Consider the following 18,591-nt stretch of genomic DNA (forward strand, 5'->3'; position numbering starts at 1 on the left):
GAGGGAGGCAGGATGCTGGACATAGTTGTAGTCGTGGAGGACAGCATGCTCCCAACTTTACCCCACAATCTGGCTTGTGAGGCAACAGTAACTGATGCCAGGGCACACATCCAGACCTGAGGACACGCGCTGGGGCAATGATGGTGACGGCATGCCCAGGTCCATGGCGACAGCAGGGGTGAGGGCACATTGTCCATACACTCCTCCTGGGGTGCCCTGGTGGCACCAGTGGGCAACTGCGAAGGCCGCACTGTCCCGTGAAGCTGTGAATCTGGGGGAAGAAAAGCAGCAGAATTGTGAGGCAAATGACATGCGCGAATTTGGTTCTGGTGGTGGTGCTGCAAACTATAGGGACCTGCAATTTAAGTACATGTAAGAGTCGATGCGTTCCTGGATCATTCCTCTTTCCCAGTGTCTACAGTTGCCATAAACCCTGAAAAGAACCCTATCACGTGGCGCAAAGTGATACTTGTGGACCATTGACAGCGCCGGATGCTGCGGTGTGTGTAGCAAGTGTAGCAATGTCCGACAGCAGCGGCCATGCAGAAGTTCCACCGGTGATGGTCCATCTCGTAGGTGGGAGCAATAGGAGGTGAGAAAGAGTTGCAGCGTCTGTTCCGGTGTGTGGGTGGTGTGAAGCTTAGCCATCCATTGCTTGAAAGTGCATACGAAGCATTCTGCTTGCTCACTGGATTGCGGGTGAAACAGATCAAAGCCACATGAAGTGAGCTGTGATCTGTTGTCCGACACAAGTACTTCTGGCAAACCTTCTATGCAAAATATGGAGGACAATGCTTGAATGGTGCTACGTGATGTGATAGAAGCCATAGGCACCTCAAATGGAAACTTACTAAAAGAGTCTACCACTGTCAGCCAACAAGTGTTCCAAAATGGTCCTGCAAAGTCAATGTGCAATCATGGCCATTGCAATTGAGTCTTAAGACAAGACAAGAATGTCTGTGGTGGAGCAAATTGGTTCTCCGTGCATGCGCGACACTGTGCTGACATGTGTTCAATGTGGGCATCCATGCCCTGCCAAGTACAGTGCCGGTGCACTAACTGTTTAGTGCGAACAATTCCACAATGTCCTTGGTGGAGCAACCACAACACATCCTTTTGCAACACTTTGGGATAAGCATACGCAATTGTCCACTGTCATTTTGAACTAGAATCACACCCTGTGGAACTGAAAGGTTATTCTGATGTGCAAAATATTGGTGCAAAACTGAGTTCTGGATACTGTTTAATGAATGAGGCCATGACATGCGAGTGTAATGTAACAAAATCTTCAGATCTGGATCTGCTTCCATGGCCTCTGCAATTTTTCTGCAGTGCAAGGGAAAACATTCCAGCAATTCAGAGTCCTGCACATTGATTTGGCAACAAGATGCAGCAGATACATCAAAATCAGAGTCTGGGCCAATCGGAAGGCGAGATAGGGTGTCTGCATTGCCATGCTTTGCAGTAGGTCTGTACACAATTTCATACTAATACTGCAAAAGCAACAAAGCCCATTGTTGCAATTTTTGAGCAGTGTGTGTAGGAACCAGCTTTGTCAGATGAAACAAGGACTGCAGAGGCTTTTGATCTGTCACTAAATAGAACGTGCAACCTTACAAACAGTGATGGTATTTTGTCACACCATACACAATAGCAAGAGCCTCTTTTTCAATAATTGCACTGAGTTTGAGTTAATAACTTTGAGGCAAAAGCAATAGGTTTGTCATGAGTGCCAATTCTGTCCAAAAGGACAGCACGGATTCTGTAGGAAGAAGTGTCGACTTGCAAAACTACTGACCTGGCAGGGTTAAATTTAGTGCAGCACGTATTTATGTATGAGTAATGTAAAAAATTGTACAAATGAACTAATGAAAGGGCATGACAATAGTAAAGAAAAAGAAAAAAAATGCGATTTAAATATCAGAGATTTACATTTTATAAAATTTCAATTCCATCAAGGGTTTTTGGGAGACGGCAGGTCCCAGTCCAGCATCTGATCTCCAGGATCCATTGTGGCTCTTTCACCAGCTTCCTTGGCTTGGAACATATCTTCAATCTCTTCCTAATCCTCATGAAACTCAATTTCTGGGGCATTCTTGCAAGATAAGCCACAACAGTGTTTGCATGTCGAGGAGCAGTTCAGTCCAATTTACATCATCAACATACTGCTGTGCATTCTGCTTTCCATATGCAGAAAACAATGTTCAGTTGTATGTGTGGTGCCGCATCTTTCATCATTGTCATGGGAAACAAGCCTGATTAGATTTTCTTCCAGCCTCACTGGCATGCATCAGTTTTCTTTCCCTGCCAAGATTTTGCTTGATGGTAGGATCACAATGAGTACCACCTTCCTGCATCTGATGTTGGCAGTAGACTTTAAAGTTTGAAAGATTGTCTTGAGGCAGACTGTACAAAAAGCTCTTAACTGAGCTTATCCGAAGTCGAGCAGTTGGAATTCCCATACAGTGCTAACATTAGCTTTTCCCCTGCCTGTGTTGTTATATCTTGAGAGACTGAGGATTTAATGAATTCAGCTGCTTGCATTTTGAGGTGCAACTGTTGCTTTGTAAGGTTTAGTAATGGTATCCCATCCTGTGCTGATCCCTCTTCCCAGTTTGTGGAAGTATAAGTTGTTGTAGTTGTTTTTGACCCATTAGGAGAACAAGCACATCAAAGTCCTCACTCAAGATTGCCACACTGTCAGGCTAAGCATCGTGGGAAATAGCTGTTTCCACAGCTGTATTTTTAGTGCAAAGATCCTTATCAGGGATACATTCCAATACTTCACAAGCCCAGTCATCAGCTCACATTTCAGCTACCCCAATAACAGTATCTCGTAATTCAAGTTTCATTATTCAAGTTCGACAAGGATGAGATCAAAGATATGTTACAGAACAAAGAAGTTGGTGAGGTAGCCACATGGGATCCTGAAGATCGCGTGCTGGACCGGAACCTGCCGTAGTCTCCCTGGTGATCTGAACGAAATTGAAATTTGATAAAATGTGAATCTCTGATATTTAAATTGTGTTTCTTAATATTGTCATGCCCTATTATTTGTTCGTTTGTACAAATTTTTATATTACTCATATGTAAATACATATTGGTCATTACTCTGTGCTTGATTTTCATTTTAGCAAACCACTCTTACTGATTAAAGCATCGAAAAAAATGACTAAAATACACACAGATGATGGAAATTAAAAATATATACATACAAAACAAGTATGTGCTCATGAGAGAGCTGTCTTCCCACTGGAAATTTCATTTTTCTGAATAACTTCGTTTAAAAAAGAAAAAGAAAAAAAAGAAAGAAAGAAAAATTACTTTGGCTTTCAAGTGTATGAATGCTTAATAGTGCCTAAAACTCTAAACTAGATACTTTTGTAACATGAAATTTCATGATCTGTAAGTCTGGTAACTTGATGGTTTTTCATTTGGAGCACCCATTTTTGAGTTATAGGTGTTGGAGCTGACTTTTTAGTCAAGTTGGTGAAAATGACCTAATCTTGACAACTGATTGCGACCAAATAGCTGCACTGATTTTGACATTTAAGCAAAATTTAATTTTCTTTCATATTGGTACGGGGAAACGTTTTCAGTAGGACACACAATTTCTGAGTAATAGGTGAAAATCTGAAAAAAGTGTCAATTTCGTCCCCGAATCCATCCTCGGGCATGGATGTGTGTGATGTCCTTAGGTTAGTTAGGTTTAAGTAGTTCTAAGTTCTAGGGGACTGATGACCTCAGATGTTAAATCCCATAGCGCTCAGAGCCATTTGAACCATTTTTTTGTAATTAATTGTTGCCTACTGGTAACAAACACCTCTTAAGTCACAGGTTAAGTTCATGATAATAATTTACCAGGCTGTATGAGACAATTCGTGACGAGGACCCAGTTGTGTCCACAAACTGCCTGCTGGTTTTGGACACAGTGCTGGCATCAGAAGGTGGTGTGGTGGTCAGTCGAAGCATGGCGAGGTATTTGCTACATCGCCTTCCAATGCTGCCTCATCCACAGCTGGCTACAGTTCTTCAGTTTCTGGCAAAACACAAACCTGCCACTGAAGATGAGCTATTCTTCATTCTTAGTAGGTATTAGCCAAAAAGGACTCTCTTTGCTTGGTCATTTTTCTCATTTGTGTCCTGAACTGGAAAAATGTGCAGTCAATCATCTCGTTTGTATAGCATTTAAGTTACTCAGACTATGTTTTTTGATGTTTTGCTTTCAGTTTCTTAGAAAGATAAGTTTTGTTTTTGTTGAGCAGAGCATGTAAACACATTATGTATGGATGTAACCTCTTAGACTTTCCCTGTGGTTCATTGTCATCTCATTGAGATCGGGTGTACAGCTGGTGATCTGCACCTTCCCAACATGACATTTCTCTGTCTCAGGGAACACCTGATGAATACATAGTGTTGTTGTTGTTATCTTCAGTCCAAAGACTGGTTTGATGCAGTCTCCAAGCCACTCTATCCTGTGTGAGCTTTTATCTCTCCAAGTAACTACTACATCCTACATCATTCTAAATCAGCTTACAGTATTCATCTCCTCGTCTCCCTCTATGATTTTTACCTCCTACACTTCGCTCCACTACTAAGTTGGTGATCTCTTGATGTCTCAGAATGTGTCCTATCAACTGATCCCTTCTCTTGTTCAAGTTGTGCCACAGATTTCTTGTCCCCCAATTCTATTCAGTACCTTCTTATTAGTTACGTGATCTACCTATCTAATCTTCAGCATTCTTCTGTAGCACCACATTTCGAAAGCTCCTGTTCTCTTCTTGTCTAAACTACTTATCGTCCACATTTCACATTCATAGATGGCTACACTCCACACAAATACTTTCAGAAAAGACTTCGTGACACTTAAAACCATACTCAATGTTAACAAATTTCTCTTCTTCAGAAACACGTTGCTTGCCATTGCCGGTCTATATTTTGTATCATCTCTACTTCGACCATCATCAGTTATGTTGCTGCCCAAATAGCAGAACTCATCTACTACTTTAAATGTCTTGTTACCTAATCTAAATCCATTAACATCACCTGATTTAATTTGATAATGTTCCATTATCCTTGTTTTGCTCTTATTGATGTTCATCTTACACCCTCCATTCAAGACACTGTCCAGTCTGTTCAGCTGCTCTTCCAACTCTGTTGCTGTCTCTAGAAGAACTATGTGTCATTGGAAAATCTCAAAGTTTTTATTTCTTTTCCCTGAACTTTAATTCCTACTTCAAATTTTTCGTTGGTTTCTTTTAGTGCTTGTTCAGTGTACAGACTGAATAACATCAGGGATAAAATACAACCCTGCCTCATTTCCTTCTCAACCACGGCTTCCCTTTCATGGCCCTTGACTCTCTATTACTGCCATCTGGTTTCTGTAAAAGTTGTAAATAGCCTTGTACTCCCTGTATTTTACCCCTACTACCTTCAGAATTTCAAAAAGAGTATTCTAGTCGGCATTGTCAAAAGTTTTCTCTAAGTTTACAAATGCTGTGAATGTAGGTTTTCATTTCCTTAATCTATCTTCTAAGAGAAGTCAGATTTCCTCAGAATCCAAACTGATCTTCCCCAAGGTCAGCTTCGATAAGTTTTTCCATTCTTCCGTAAGGAATTTGTGTTAGTATTTTGCAACCATGACGTACTAAACTGATAGATTGGTAATTTTCACACCTGTCAGCACCTACTTTCTTAGGAATTGGAATTCTTCTCGAAGTCTTGAAGGTATTTCACCTGTTTTATACATCTTGCTCACCAGATGGAAGAGTTTTATCATGCCTGGCTCTCCCAAGGTTATCAGTAGTTCTAATGGAATATTGTCTACTCCTAAGGCCTTATTTTGACTTGACTCTTTCAGTGCTCTGTCAAATTCTTCTTACATTATATTTCCTATCTCATCTTCATCTATGTCGACTTCCCTTTCTATAATATTGCCTTCAAATTCATCTCCCTTGTACAAACTCTCTAATACTCTTTCCATCTTTCAGATTTCCTTTCTTTGCTTAGGACTGGTGTCCCATCTAAGCTCTTGATATTCATACAGCTGCTTCTCTTTTCATCAAGGGCCTCTTTAATTTCTCTGTAGGTGGTATCTATCTTTCCCCTAAAGAAATATACTTCTAAATTGTTAAATTTCTCCTGTATCCATTGCTGCTTAGCCATTTTGCTCTTCCTGGCAATCTGATTTTTTAAGTGTTTGCATTCACTTTTGCCTGCTTCATTGGCTGCATTTTTTATAGTTTCTCATTTTGTCAATTAAATTCAATATCTCTTGCGTTGTCCAAAGATTTCTACTAGGTTTTGTCTTTTTACATATTTGATCCTCTGCCTTTACTATTTCATCTCTTAAAGCTACACATTCTTTTCCCCTGTCCTAGTCAACCTTTGCCCAATTCTCTCTCTGAAACTATCAGCAACCTCCAGTTCTTTCAACTTACCCATGTCCCATCTGCTTAATTTCTTATCTTTTCCGATTTCTTCAGTTCAGTTACAGCATTGAAAATATATCATGTTGAAAGACGTGGACCACTGGCAGAACACCCTACCTCAATGAGATGACATTACATATGATTGTTTGTGCAAAAAAAACATGGCTCTTTTAAATTCATTCCCCAGCATTGAAATGAAATGTTTGGTCATGTGATTTACTGGTAGTCATACTGTATGCTATTCTTATTGGAAACTGAGAATGGTAAGTTAGAGGAAATGGAAATTGAGGTATGAATACTGAATTTCATTTTTCATTTTCAATTAACATTTCTGCTTCAGCTTTTTTTGTGAGGGCATACAGCAGATTTAGGATTTGTGTTGACAAGTTTGTACTTTTGTCTTGGATGCTATGTATGCTGTCCATGTAAGAAACATGACTATTTTAAATTTACTCCATAACATTGAAATGTTTGCTCTGGCGTGTGATTGATAGTCGTACTGTAAGCTAGTCTTATTGAGAGTTGGACTCTTTTAAAGCTGAACAGTAAATTGATTGAAATGAGTGGAAATTTGGTTTGAATATTGACTTGACTCTTTCTTTTCCATGTAATATTTATGCTTCTGCTTGTTGTTAAAAAGCTTTTTTTGCAAGAGCATACTGGGAACATTTCAATTAGGTTACATCATGGTCAGACAGAGATTCCGAAATCAGATACTGGATTGTAAGCCATACCCAGGAGCAGATATAGACTCAGATCACAATATAGTAGTGATGAAGAGTAGGCTGAAGTTCAGGACATTAGTCAGGAAGAATCAATACGCAAATAAGTGGGATACGGAAGTACTAAGGAATGACTAGATACATTTGAATTTCTCTAACGCTATAGATACAGCAATAAGGAATAGCGCAGTAGGCAGTACAGTTGAAGAGGAATGGACATCTCTAAAAAGGGCCATCACAGAAGTTGGGGAGGAAAACATAGGTACAAAGAAGGTAGCTGCGAAGAAACCATGGGTAACAGAAGAAATACTTCAGTTGATTGATAAAAGGAGGAAGTACAAACATGTTCCGGGAAAATCAGGAATACAGAAATAAAAGTCGCTGAGGAATGAAATAAATAGGAAGTGCAGGGAAGCTAAGACAAAATGGCTGCAGGAAAAATGTGAAGACATTGAAAAAGACATGATTGTCGGAAGGACAGACTCAGCATACAGGAAAGTCAAAACAACCTTTGGTGACATTAAAAGCAACGGTGGTAACATTAAGAGTGCAACGGGAATTCCACTGTTAAATGCAGAGGAGAGAGCAGATAGGCGGAAAGAATACATTGAAAGCCTCTATGAGGGGGAAGATTTGTCTGATGTAATAGAAGAAGAAACAGGAGTTGATTTAGAAGAGATAGGGGATCCAGTATTAGAATCGGAATTTAAAAGAGCTTTGGAGAACTTACGGTCAAATAAGGCAGAAGGGATAGATAACATTCCATCAGAATTTCTAAAATAATTGGGGGAAGTGGCAACAAAACGACTATTCACGTTGGTGTGTAGAGTATATGAGTCTGGCGATATACCATCTGACTTTCGGAAAAGCATCATCCACACAATTCCGAAGACGGCAAGAGCTGACAAGTGCAAGAATTATTGCACAATCAGCTTAACAGCTCATGCATCGAAGCTGCTTACAAGAATAATATACAGAAGAATGGAAAAGAAAATTGAGAATGCGCTAGGTGACGATCAGTTTGGCTTTAGGAAAAGTAAAGGGACGAGAGAGGCAATTCTGACGTTACGGCTAATAATGGAAGCAAGGGTAAAGAAAAATCAAGACACTTTTATAGGATTTGTCGACCTGGAAAAAGCGTTCGACAATATAAAATGGTGCAAGCTGTTCGAGATTCTGAAAAAAGTAGGGGTAAGCTATAGGGAGAGACGGGTCATATACAATATGTACAACAACCAAGGGGGAATAATAAGAGTGGACGATCAAGAACGAAGTGCTCTTATTAAGAAGGGTGTAAGACAAGGCTGTAGCCTTTCGCCCCTACTCTTCAATCTGTACATCGAGGAAGCAATGATGGAAATAAAAGAAAGGTTCAGGAGTGGAATTAAAATACAAGGTGAAAGGATATCAATGATATGATTCAAACAGTCTAATGAGTACACAGTATGGTTTGAGAGTAAATCGGAGAAAGCCGAAGGTAATGAGAAGTAGTAGAAATGAGAACAGCGAGAAACTTAACATCAGGATTGATGGTCACGAAGTCAATGAAGTTAAGGAATTCTGCTACCTAGCTAGTAAAATAACCAATGACGGACGGAGCAAGGAGGACATCAAAAGCAGACTCGCTATGGCAAAAAAGGCATTTCTGGCCAAGAGAAGTCTACTAATATCAAATACTGGCCTTAATTTGAGGAAGAAATTTCTGAGGATGTACGTCTGGAGTACAGCATTGTATGGTAGTGAAACATGGACTGTTGGAAAGCCAGAACAGAAGAGAATCAAAGCATTTGAGATATGGCGCTATAGACAAATGTTGAAAATTAGGTGGACTGATAAGGTAAGGAATGAGGAGGTTCTACGCAGAATCGGAGAGGAAAGGAATATGTGGAAAACACTGATAAGGAGAAGGGACAGGATGATAGGACATCTGCTAAGACATGAGGGAATGACTTCCATGGTACTAGAGGGAGCTGTAGAGTGCAAAAACTGTAGAGGAAGACAGAGATTGGAATACGTCAAGCAAATAATTGAGGACGTAGGTTGCAAGTGCTACTCTGAGATGAAGAGGTTAGCACAGGAAAGGAATTCGTGGCGGGCCGCATCAAACCAGTCAGTAGACTGATAACAAAAAAAAAAAAAAACTGGGAACATTGAGTGACTTTAGAAATTTTGTTGGAAGCTTACACTTCCGTCTTGGTCCATATTCCTTATTTGCTGATTTGTTTGTAGAACTAAACTGCATTTTGCTGCAAAAGTTGTTTGCACACACAACCATTTAAAGCTGTTAACTCATATAAGCATTCTTGGTTTACGTAGTTTCTCTCTATAAGCAGATACACTTTTTCAGTGAGTTGTTCCTCAGTGTTTACAACATTGCACGACTCATTGGCTACAACAATTTTGCCATAGTGCAGAGCAGTGCAGTATGTGCAGTTTCCAAGTTGTATTCTGAAACATTCATTAAGATTCAAGAATATTTGAATGCTTAAACATGTTATAGCACGGTTTCGAATTTTTTCCCTTGATAAAATACATTGATGCAAAAGAGACTGATGATGTCCCATTGACCTCTATGATGCAATTCAGTTCTATTCAATTCAGTTTATTGCTTGTAACACATAATTTTACATGCACTGTTGTCCTCCCTTTTAAATATGTTTCTAGCACTTGCACAAGTTTCCCAGTGACACTACTCTTCGCAATTTTTGATAAGAGCAATTCAGGATGTACTCTATGAAAAGCCCTTGAGAGGTCCGGGAATATTCCTGGTGCTCTGGATTTTTCATTTACTTTTTCAAGTACATGATGGACTAATTGTACTGCTGCTGACGTGGTACTTCGACATCTTCTGAAACCATTCTGGAAATGTCTTATGTCAGCATTGTTGTAATGTTCCAGGATTTTTTAAACTATTATTTTCTCTAATCAGTTTGCCGAAAGTTGAGATTAGGGCAATAGGTCTGTAGTTCTGTACATACTTTATTTCCGTCTTTTTGTGTATTGGTTTCGCTACAGACAGTTTCAACTTCTCACGGAACCCACAGTTTTCGAGGACACACTTTATTAGATGAAGTAGTGTTTTCACTAATTCATGTTTCTGAGCTTTCTGCAGGTAGTGTACTGCAGTTCTGTTTGTTATTGGACTCAAATGAGTGCTGTGTTTCATAGAGGCATCATTTTTGACAGTATCTATGAACTAATTATTAAAAATATTGCTGGTTAGAAGAGGCTCAAAGATATCTTCATTATTCACAGTTAATTGTGCATTATTAATTTTAGTTTCTGTTTCATTGTTTCTGATTTTATTTACAATTGATCAGCAAGTCTTTGAAACATTATTTGAACCTCATATCTGTTGGCTGATTCATTCTGACTTCTTTGCGGTACTTATATTTGTACTGCTTGTAGAGTTCTTTATGTAACTCTGAGTTTAGTCGGTCTGTGTAAGCTATACATGTTTTCCATTTTTTCTTTCATATCTTTTGTTTTAAACTCTAATGGCATAGGTTTTGATTTTGAAGGCTGATTTTTCTGGATACTCACTTTTTTTTTAATTGCGTGGCTCTATTTAAGTGCTCAGTCATAATTTCTGTGAACATGTGGTAGTTATAACTGATTTCCACAATTCCTGGCTTAAACTATGTCTTAGTGTAGCAATGTTGTTTGCAGATAATATTCACATGTGCTCATACATTTTTCTTGGTTTGAATTTGGTATTACCTTTTAGCACCAGTGTTTGGTTTAAATGCTCTAAGAGGTGACCATTTATGATGTCTGTTGAGATGATGTGGTCATAATTTGGATAATGTGATCAATTGAACTACTATGAGTGTGAGCTACTCTGGTGGGTAGTAGTCCAGGAAAATCTTTAGTCCTGTAAGACAGGATACAATCTGTAAAATGTTTGTTTTCCTGACCATCTAAAGTGTTGATGTTCAGATCTTCCAGTATGACAAGATTTAAACTTCTACAACCTGATATTCATTTGCTTAAAACTCCATCAAGTGATTACAGAGAAGCATCAAAAATTTCCACAGTGGGATTTATATACACCTATGACATAGAAAGAAACAGTGCAAAATATGATTTTAAGAATTGCAATTTCAAAGTATTTGTCAACAACACAGAAATTGTTCCCCCATAGCACTTTTTCTGTGGTGGTTATGAACTTATATTTTCTTGAGTAGATGGCATCACCACCACCTTTATATAGTGTGTTCTACAGTAGAACATAGCTAGATTGTAGCCTTCTGATTTGCGATATTGAATGTTGTCCACTGTTTTCTGGTGTTCTGTAACTGTTACTGCATGTGGGGATAGTCCTGTGGTAAATGATTCCAAAGCATCTATTTTGTTTCCTAAACCCCGTACATTATAATGCGAAAGTGATAAATTATTATTGTGTGGACTGAAGTCTTTTTGAGGCCCATATGAAACACATACACTTGCATCTGGTGTTGCACTGGTGGATGGTTTTATCTTCCTAAAAAAACATCGCTCTTGTCCTGCCGATATATTGGTTTAGTAAACTGGCATTTCATGGTTGATTCTCCCAAGTAATCATTATTTTTGTCCTTGAGAGGAATGGCCTCTGTAGCACAACACTGCACATTCAATTTGCTGTTCACTGATTCTTGGATCTGTTTTATGTGACCACTTGAAGCTCACACATCTCCACAATCACTATAGTGCACAAGAGTGAAACCAAGGGTGACTGTTCCATGTTCTCATAAACTGTTGTTGATTTTCACATTGGATGTCGAAAGAAATATATCTTGATTTGGATACCACAGAAACGCATGTTTCTAGTATCTGGGAAAAGCCAAAGTTGGTGTTTCGAAAGCAGTAGCACCAGATTACTGTAATAATCTCCCACATTTTTAGAGTTGCACCCTTTATAACTAATTTTTACTCAGCATGATTGTTACACCTGTACTCTGCTAGGTGCATTATGCTAATAAGAAACATGTTCCATTTTCTCACTGATGAATATCTTGTTGCATAATGAAACCATAATTAAAAGTCTCTCGGACAGGCAGCTAGACTGATTACTCATTGTAGAATAGATTTTCAGTGGCAGGATTTTGATGGCATTTTTGTACATACACTTCCAAAAAGAGGAATTCGATAAACTTCTCCTCCTTGGCTATTTTAAAATCTTTTATTTCTTTATTTTGCCTCTGGAATTTGACTAGCTGTCCAGTATCAAGTGCAATTTTGTATGACATGATGACCATTAAATAATTGTAAAATCAGTCAGAGAACACCATTGAAGGTGGGGTATTGACAGTTAGTGATGTATGTTTTTCAGCCCATTATTCTAACCTTGTAATATTAAGCAATATAGTGATAGTTTATTGTTAATACAGTAGACAGAGAAAGTTTCTGTGGTGTCTTTGCCTTGTGTTAATGTATACCTTGGCCTATTTGTTCCACATCCCTGAAGTTTCTCTTTCATGATCAATGAACAGATAATCTTCCTGACTGCAATTAGATCGCTACAGTGTTTACATCATTGCTGTAAGTGTGGTGACTACGTTAACCTGGTCTCACGGATCAAAATAAGACAGGTCAACTCCAGATGAGTATTTTACAAGTATAGCAGCTCTAAGGATGTTACCACTGCGATCATTAATGTAATATGTCACATAATTTGACCTGTGCACTAAAAGTCACTAGAAGAATCCGACTTCCAGCCATGGATGTCTGTGAGACTTTGTGCAACACCACAACACAATTTAGGATTTAGGATGAAGGAAGTGTATGTTCATGAGAAGTATTTTGGTTTTTTTTTTTTTATTTTTATTTATTTATTTATTTATTTATTTTTATTTGAGTAGTACAGTCCAGTTATGACACAAAAACAATTAACTGACTGTCATTGTCTGAAATGTTTCAAATTGGTTGTCATTTCTGCCAATAACATTTAATAAAAATAGCATGGTTTTGCAGATATTTTTGATTAGAAAACGACAGAGTGCGTTGCCTGCTCAAAATGAGAGAAATATTTTGTAAAGATATGATGTGTGTGGTTGTTGCTACTGGTAACTGAACCCTATCGGTCATGAATTTTTTTTCCTGAAAAAAAATCATGTGTTTATTTATTTATTTATCCCCCCCCCCCCCAGTTATATAAAATATTCCGAGGTGCTCCACAAGGGAAAAAACAATGTGTCCCCAAATGAGGACATTATGTTCAAGTGGTTGCAGTATAAGTTGAAAAGTCAAAGTGTTTTGTTTGATTTTATTTCACCAAAATACATAAATTACACAAAGCTTACTTAATGATTAGATACATAAACTATGGTTTTACACTTGTGAAGAATGATACTCAAAGAAACATTTTTTTTTCTATCCAGACATAAATGAATGTTACATTTTACACAATAACATGTGGTTTTGCCTTTGCAACCCAGTTTCTTGCACCTGTCAAATGATTTTTTGTTACTTACCACTGGAAGATGCCCAACGTTGTCCAAACGAATATCAGCTTCTGGCCGAACTTCTGCATTGGTTCAATTTGAAGTTCTTGGAGATGGTATTGGACTCTCACAAGTGGGATCCTTTTCCTGGCAGCTGGCTTATCTATTTTTGTGAGTACTTTGGCCACACATGCCCTAAAGTGAGGCAAATCAAGGGGCTTATGTTTAGGAACACCTAATTCTGATGCATTTTTCTTGTACCCAATCCATGCTTTTACACATGCAATATCAATTGCATGAGCAAACGTGTGAAGCATCCTATTTCCTATTCTGATGAATGTGCAATAAATTGTGACCAGAAAATCCATCTTGTCGACCCCTCGTATATGTTGATCGTAAACTTGAATAACTTCTGGCCATTCAATTTCAGCATATTTCTCCAGACCCTATAATAAAAAAAAATGCTATTACAAAAAGAAAAACTCATAAAAAAAGTACATCTGAGTAACCCAAATGAAAAATGCGCTAAATTCATTTTATATCGATTTTGAGATGGGTACACGGCCGTATAGATTTTTTCAGTGCCTAAGTGATGGAATTTGTTTCAGGTTGCAGAACCAACTATAAATCGTTGAAAATGGCTGTTGAAAATCATGTTTGGTTTCAAAAGCAGCTAACTGCTGCCTTTGGGTGCAAAACCCGCTGAATGCCCAATAGGCGTTGCTGTCGCCCTGCCACGTCCGGATGCAAAGCATGTGAACAGACATCAGACTTACCAATCTGGACATTCAAAGCTACCTTTCAGTCTGTTACAATTGTGTTGTTGTTGTGGTCTTCAGTCCTGAGACTGGTTTGATGCAGCTCTCCATGCTACTCTATCCTGTGCAAGCTTCTTCATCTCCCAGTACCTACTGCAACCTACATCCTTCTGAATCTGCTTAGTGTATTCATTTCTTGGTCTCCCTCTACGATTTTTACCCTCCACTGCCCTCCAATACTAAATTGGTGATCCCTTGATGCCTCAGAACATGTCCTACCAACCGATCCCTTCTTCTGGTCAAGTTGTGCCACAAACTTCTCTTCTCCCCAATCCTATTCAATATTTCCTCATTAGTTATGTGATCTACCCATCTAATCTTCAGCATTCTTCTGTAGCACCACATTTCGAAAGCTTCTATTCTGTTCTTGTCCAAACTATTTATCGTCCATGTTTCACTTCCATACGTGGCTACACTCCATACAAATACTTTCAGAAATGACTTCCTGACACTTAAATCTATACTCAATGTTAACAAATTTCTCTTCTTCAGAAACGCTTTCCTTGCCATTGCCAGTCTACATTTTATATCCTCTCTACTTCGACCATCATCAGTTATTCTGCTCCCCAAATAGCAAAACTCCTTTACTACTTTAAGTGTCTCATTTCCTAATCTAATTCCCTCAGCATCACCCGACTTAGACTACATTCTATTATCCTTGTTTTGCTTTTGTTGATGTTCATCTTATATCCTCTTTTCAAGACACTGTCCATTCCATTCAACTGCTCTTCCAAGTCCTTTGCTGTCTCTGACAGAATTGCAATGTCATCGGCGAACCTCAAAGTTTTTATTTCTTCTCCATGGATTTTAATACCTACTCCGAATTTTTCTTTTGTTTCCTTTACTGCTTGCTCAATATACAGATTGAACAACATCGGGGAGAGGCTACAACCCTGTCTTACTCCCTTCCCAACCACTGCTTCCCTTTCATGTCCCTCGACTCTTATAACTGCCATCTGGTTTCTGTACAAATTGTAAATAGCCTTTCGCTCCCTGTATTTTACCCCTGCCACCTTTAGAATTTGAAAGAGAATATTCCAGTCAACATTGTCAAAAGCTTTCTCTGTAATAAAAGAAATTATTCAGATTGTGAAGGGAGACGAAAATTTAATAGTCATGGGTGACTGGAATTCGAGTATAGGAAAAGGGAGAGAATGAAACATAGTAGGTGAATATGGGTTGGGGCTAAGAAATGAAAGAGGAAGCCGCCTGGTAGAATTTTGCACAGACCACAACATAATCATAGCTAACACTTGGTTTAAGAATCATGAAAGAAGGTTGTATAAATGGAAGAACCCTGGAGATACTAAAAGGTATCAGATAGATTATATAATGGTAAGACAGAGATTTAGGAACCAGGTTTTAAATTGTAAGACATTTCCAGGGGCAGATGCGGACTCTGATCACAATCTATTGGTTATGACCTGTAGATTAAAACTGAAGAAGCTGCAAAAAGGTGGGAATTTAAGGAGATGGGACCCGGATAAACTGAAAGAACCAGAGGTTGTACAGAGTTTCAGGGAGAGCATAAGGGAACAATTGACAGGAATGGGGGAAAGAAATACAGTAGAAGAAGAATGGGTAGCTTTGAGGGATGAAGTAGCGAAGGCAGCAGAGGATCAAGTAGGTAAAAAGACGAGGGCTAGTAGAAATCCTTGGGTAACAGAAGAAATATTGAATTTAATTGATGAAAGAAGAAAATATAAAAATGCAGTAAATGAAGCAGGCAAAAAGGAATACAAACGTCTCAAAAATGAGATCCACAGGAAGTGCAAAATGGCTAAGCAGGGATGGCTAGAGGACAAATGTAAGGATGTAGAGGCCCATGTCACTAGGGGTAAGACAGATACTGCCTACAGGAAAATTAAAGAGACCTTTGGAGATAAGAGAACGACTTGTATGAATATCAAGAGCTCAGATGGAAACCCAGTTCTAAGCAAAGAAGGGAAAGCAGAAAGGTGGAAGGAGTATATAGAGGGTCTATACAAGGGCGATGTACTTGGGGACAATATTATGGAAATGGAAGAGGATGTAGATGAAGATGAAATGGGAGATATGATACTGCGTGAAGAGTTTGACAGAGCACTGAAAGGCCTGAGTCGAAACAAGGCCCCCGGAGTAGACAACATTGCATTGGAACTACTGACGGCCTTGGGAGAGCCAGTCCTGACAAAACTCTACCATCTGGTGAGCAAGATGTATGAAACAGGCGAAATACCCTCAGACTTCAAGAAGAATATAATAATTCCAATCCCAAAGAAAGCAGGTGTTGACAGATGTGAAAATTACCGAACGATCAGTTTAATAAGTCACAGCTGCAAAATATTAACACGAATTCTTTACTGACGAATGAAAAACTAGTAGAAGCCAACCTCGGGGAAGATCAGTTTGGATTCCGTAGAAACACTGGAACACGTGAGGCAATACTCACCTTACGACTAATCTTAGAAGAAAGATTAAGGAAAGGCAAACCTACGTTTCTAGCATTTGTCAATTTGTTACAATTAGAATGGAAATTTTTCTTATTCAGCTTTAGGTTGACTGCACTGTAACAAATTCTTATGGAACAATAACATTCTTGCTGCCAATGCATAGTCGTTTGGGTGGAACGAGTGTTTCGTGATTATCTCAGTGTCACTTATCATGCTGCTAGCTGACTTTGTGTCTAGGCTACTCAGCTTACTATATACTGTATGATGTAAAATGCCTACCATTACCTCCATCATTGTCCTCTTGTTCAAAATCGCCAGGATCATCATATAGATTCTCAATTTCAGATGAATTAAGGAGCTCTATAACTTCTTCTGTAAGTGGCCTTCGTCTATCTTGGACTTGGGGCATTGTGAAGTCACTGTGAGATGACTAAAAACACAGTGAAATAAAGTCCTAAATTTCTATGCTATTACAGCCTTTCAATCACAATGTTCTCATTGGAGATATGTATAAAGTTATGTCACTTATCTTTCGTTGTGAAAGACACCTTTAGTTTTCTCCTTCAAGAACGCACCTTTCTACGCACAAATAAATTTTTTTATCTAAACTCGGAAGACATTAACCAGGTGATGGGAGGTACAAAGATTACTGGGAAGTGCCCGTGTGACTGCACATTCAATTTTGTTTTGTGGTAGCACAGATTGACAGGAGATGTCGACGCTGTTCTCAAATAAACTCTCTGCTTGTGACAGTATGAGGACAACAATCACAAATGGTAAAATTTAAAAAATTTTAATATACTAAGCATTTGTTTAGTATGTCCTCATGTGAGGATGCCATGACTGATTCATGCTGTGTGAAATTTCTAGACCGCTGGAAGTTATAAGATAATTTTAACGTATCAGTAAGACTAAACAAATTAATGCATTATGTAATGAAAGAGATTTGTTGTTTGTACTACATTCACAAAATGAGTTGTTACATTGTTTACTCATAGGTGAGGTGGATCCGTACCTGGGAGTAATGACGAGTCCCCCTGTGGTGGTGAGCTGCGCAAGACTTTTCTTGCATTTGACAGAAAGTTCACAGCCACAGCTAGAGCCACAACTTGTGGAGCGTGTGGCCCCAGCTCTTCGTAGCTATCTGCAGTCGACAGACACCAGTCAAGATGGCCTTCATTGTCTGCTAGACTTCTTGCTATCCTTAAGGGATAGACCTGTCTGGATGTCCCTCCTAGGTGGCATGCCAGAACTGTTGTATCCTGTTGCTAGAGAAGACCATACCGTAGCTGTCAAGAAACTGGATCTGCTTGCATACATCATCAACAAAGACACTTCTAGCGATACTGCTGCCAAGGGTGAGCACTTAATTTAGTTTTAGCAGACATCAATTCCCCCTTTTAGTCATACATAGATACTGAGGAAAATATGTTTGAAAAATGTGGACATTATCGTGCCTGCTGAATGTTTCCAGATTCTGCAGTCTCCATCTGCTGACATTTGTGATTTTTGCATTTTTAAACTTTAAAGTTTTTCCCACCTTGATAGTTTGTTGTGATGGGACTAATTTTTCATTGAAATTTTATTTACATACACTAACTCAAAACAATGTGGGTGTTTGAACTTGCACTTGTGCCCTTTCTGTACTGTGACTATTTTCTTAAGTACTGAAAGAGTACTATAATGTCTGTTGCATAGCACATTATGTTGATGGTTAGTCCAGAAATACTGCCTTCATGGTAAACACCAGGTTTTTGTGACAAAAT

General features: G+C 38.8%; 1 protein-coding gene across 1 annotated transcript in view; it reads left to right on the plus strand.

Moving 5' to 3' along the window:
• LOC124544880 (AP-4 complex subunit beta-1-like) overlaps positions 1 to 18,591 on the plus strand; it is a 43,460-nt gene that overhangs the window by 8,214 nt on the left and 16,655 nt on the right. Inside the window, exons 4-5 of the mRNA XM_047123603.1 lie at positions 3,865 to 4,088; positions 17,824 to 18,183. Of these exons, the coding sequence (XP_046979559.1) occupies positions 3,865 to 4,088; positions 17,824 to 18,183 (584 nt within the window). The remainder of the gene's footprint in view (positions 1 to 3,864; positions 4,089 to 17,823; positions 18,184 to 18,591) is intronic.

The sequence above is a fragment of the Schistocerca americana genome, chromosome 8 (genome assembly GCF_021461395.2).
Source record: "Schistocerca americana isolate TAMUIC-IGC-003095 chromosome 8, iqSchAmer2.1, whole genome shotgun sequence".
NCBI classification, from domain to species: Eukaryota; Metazoa; Arthropoda; class Insecta; order Orthoptera; family Acrididae; genus Schistocerca; species Schistocerca americana.